Below are 1,411 nucleotides of genomic sequence, written 5' to 3' on the forward strand. Positions count from 1 at the left end.
ACTTAACGCACTGCAAGCACGTAGTGCAAGGGTTGAACTTGATTGAAGTCCTTACGGTAAACGTAGTGATCTGACCAATAGAATGATAGCATCCACGTGTGGTGGGCAGGATATTTGGGGAAAGTTTCATACTAAAAATGGTGCTAGCTGAATTTGATGAGGCACTTATCTCTCATGTTCAAAAATACCCGTGCCTTTACAACAATAAGAGTCCTGACTTCAAGGTAGTTTGGAAGAAGGAGAATGCTTGGGTGGAGATCTCCAAGCAACTCAAGAGTGATGGTACAGTTGGCACTTTATTATGATTAGTTCTTCACTGTACAATTAGATTATTATTATTATTGTAAGAATTATTGTTGTATGTATTGCTGCATAAAAAAGTAAATACATAGTAAATGACTATTATTGTGCGTTAATTGATGTACGAATGTAATGCATTTACGTTTTTAGTGGAAACGGTCTCGAAGCGTTGGAAAACGTTGAGAGAACGTTATACTAAAGAACACAGAAAATTACCTACAGGTACTGGAGCTGATTCTGTAGAAAAGTGGGAGTTCTATTCTATGATGGATTTTTTGAAAAATTTTGTAAAACATAGACGGTATACATAGGCTATTAACTAATTGCTATTATTTGTGTTGATAATTATTAGGACAGCAGTAATATGATATTTGAAGAAACTGTGCATGATAGTTCAGGGGAAGTTAATGAAAGCAGCTTTGAGGGCATGATGGAATCAAACTCGCAAGATAAATCTTCAGAAATCTCAAGTGACATCAGTAGTCCCACACCAATGTAAGAGATGATTGTTGCTTTAAAAATAACTACATGTATATAATATTTATAACAATAGGTCATCACCGGTATTATTAAAACCTATAAGACAAGTAAAGAAGCGCAAAGTAGAACTAGATCCAATAGATATTGAAATATTGTCGTAGCTAAAGCAGTCAAATGACGAGTCAACTTCACATGATGAAGAATACACATTTGGAAGAAGTGTTGCTCTGACCCTGAAGAGGTTAGAAGTAAAACAAAAGGCTCAGGCAAAGATTAGAATACAACAATTACTTTATGATATTGAGTTTCCATAATTGTAACAAAAATGATGATATTGTGTACTATTAATAAGAATCATTAAATTTTGTGACAATAATAATAATAGATGAAGTTACGTTGATGTAATGTGTTCTTTCTGCCACGGTACAGAACCAGGTCTCGAGTTAAAGTAGTTCATAAATGAATCTCGCACTTCAGCAGCAGACTTTGAGTACATGTTACTTCCAACGTGACGGACTGATTGAAGAGCATTACCATGACCCCTCCAATCACCAGGGATGACATTACCCTGTGGGTCTTCTCTATCAATGTAGCCAACAGGACAGTAAATTCTCCCTGAAGTTGGGCAATA

General features: G+C 35.6%; 1 protein-coding gene across 1 annotated transcript; it reads left to right on the forward strand.

Annotated features, from left to right (window-relative positions):
• The first annotated feature begins 137 nt into the window (after window positions 1-137).
• On the forward strand, window positions 138-1,094 carry LOC105316211 (transcription factor Adf-1-like). Its single transcript, XM_011411029.1, has 5 exons — window positions 138-282; window positions 451-587; window positions 653-795; window positions 854-887; window positions 942-1,094. The coding sequence occupies exons 1-5, from the start codon at window positions 138-140 to the stop codon at window positions 1,092-1,094; spliced, it is 612 nt and encodes a 203-aa protein (XP_011409331.1).
• Window positions 1,095-1,411: the final 317 nt, after the last annotated feature.

The sequence above is a fragment of the Amphimedon queenslandica genome, unplaced genomic scaffold, assembly GCF_000090795.2.
Source record: "Amphimedon queenslandica unplaced genomic scaffold, v1.1 AMPQUscaffold_3484_Cont24523, whole genome shotgun sequence".
Classification (NCBI taxonomy): domain Eukaryota; kingdom Metazoa; phylum Porifera; class Demospongiae; order Haplosclerida; family Niphatidae; genus Amphimedon; species Amphimedon queenslandica.

What these genes read in the sequence shown, in the direction of transcription:
- LOC105316211 (XM_011411029.1), top strand. Translation starts at nt 138, where the DNA reads ATGGTGCTAGCTGAATTTGATGAGGCACTTATCTCTCATGTTCAAAAA. An exon ending in TGGATTTTTTGAAAAATTTT is followed by an intron (nt 588 to 652) that starts GTAAAACATAGA and finishes GATAATTATTAG; the next exon opens with GACAGCAGTAATATGATATT. An exon ending in ATCAGTAGTCCCACACCAAT is followed by an intron (nt 796 to 853) that starts GTAAGAGATGAT and finishes TTATAACAATAG; the next exon opens with GTCATCACCGGTATTATTAA.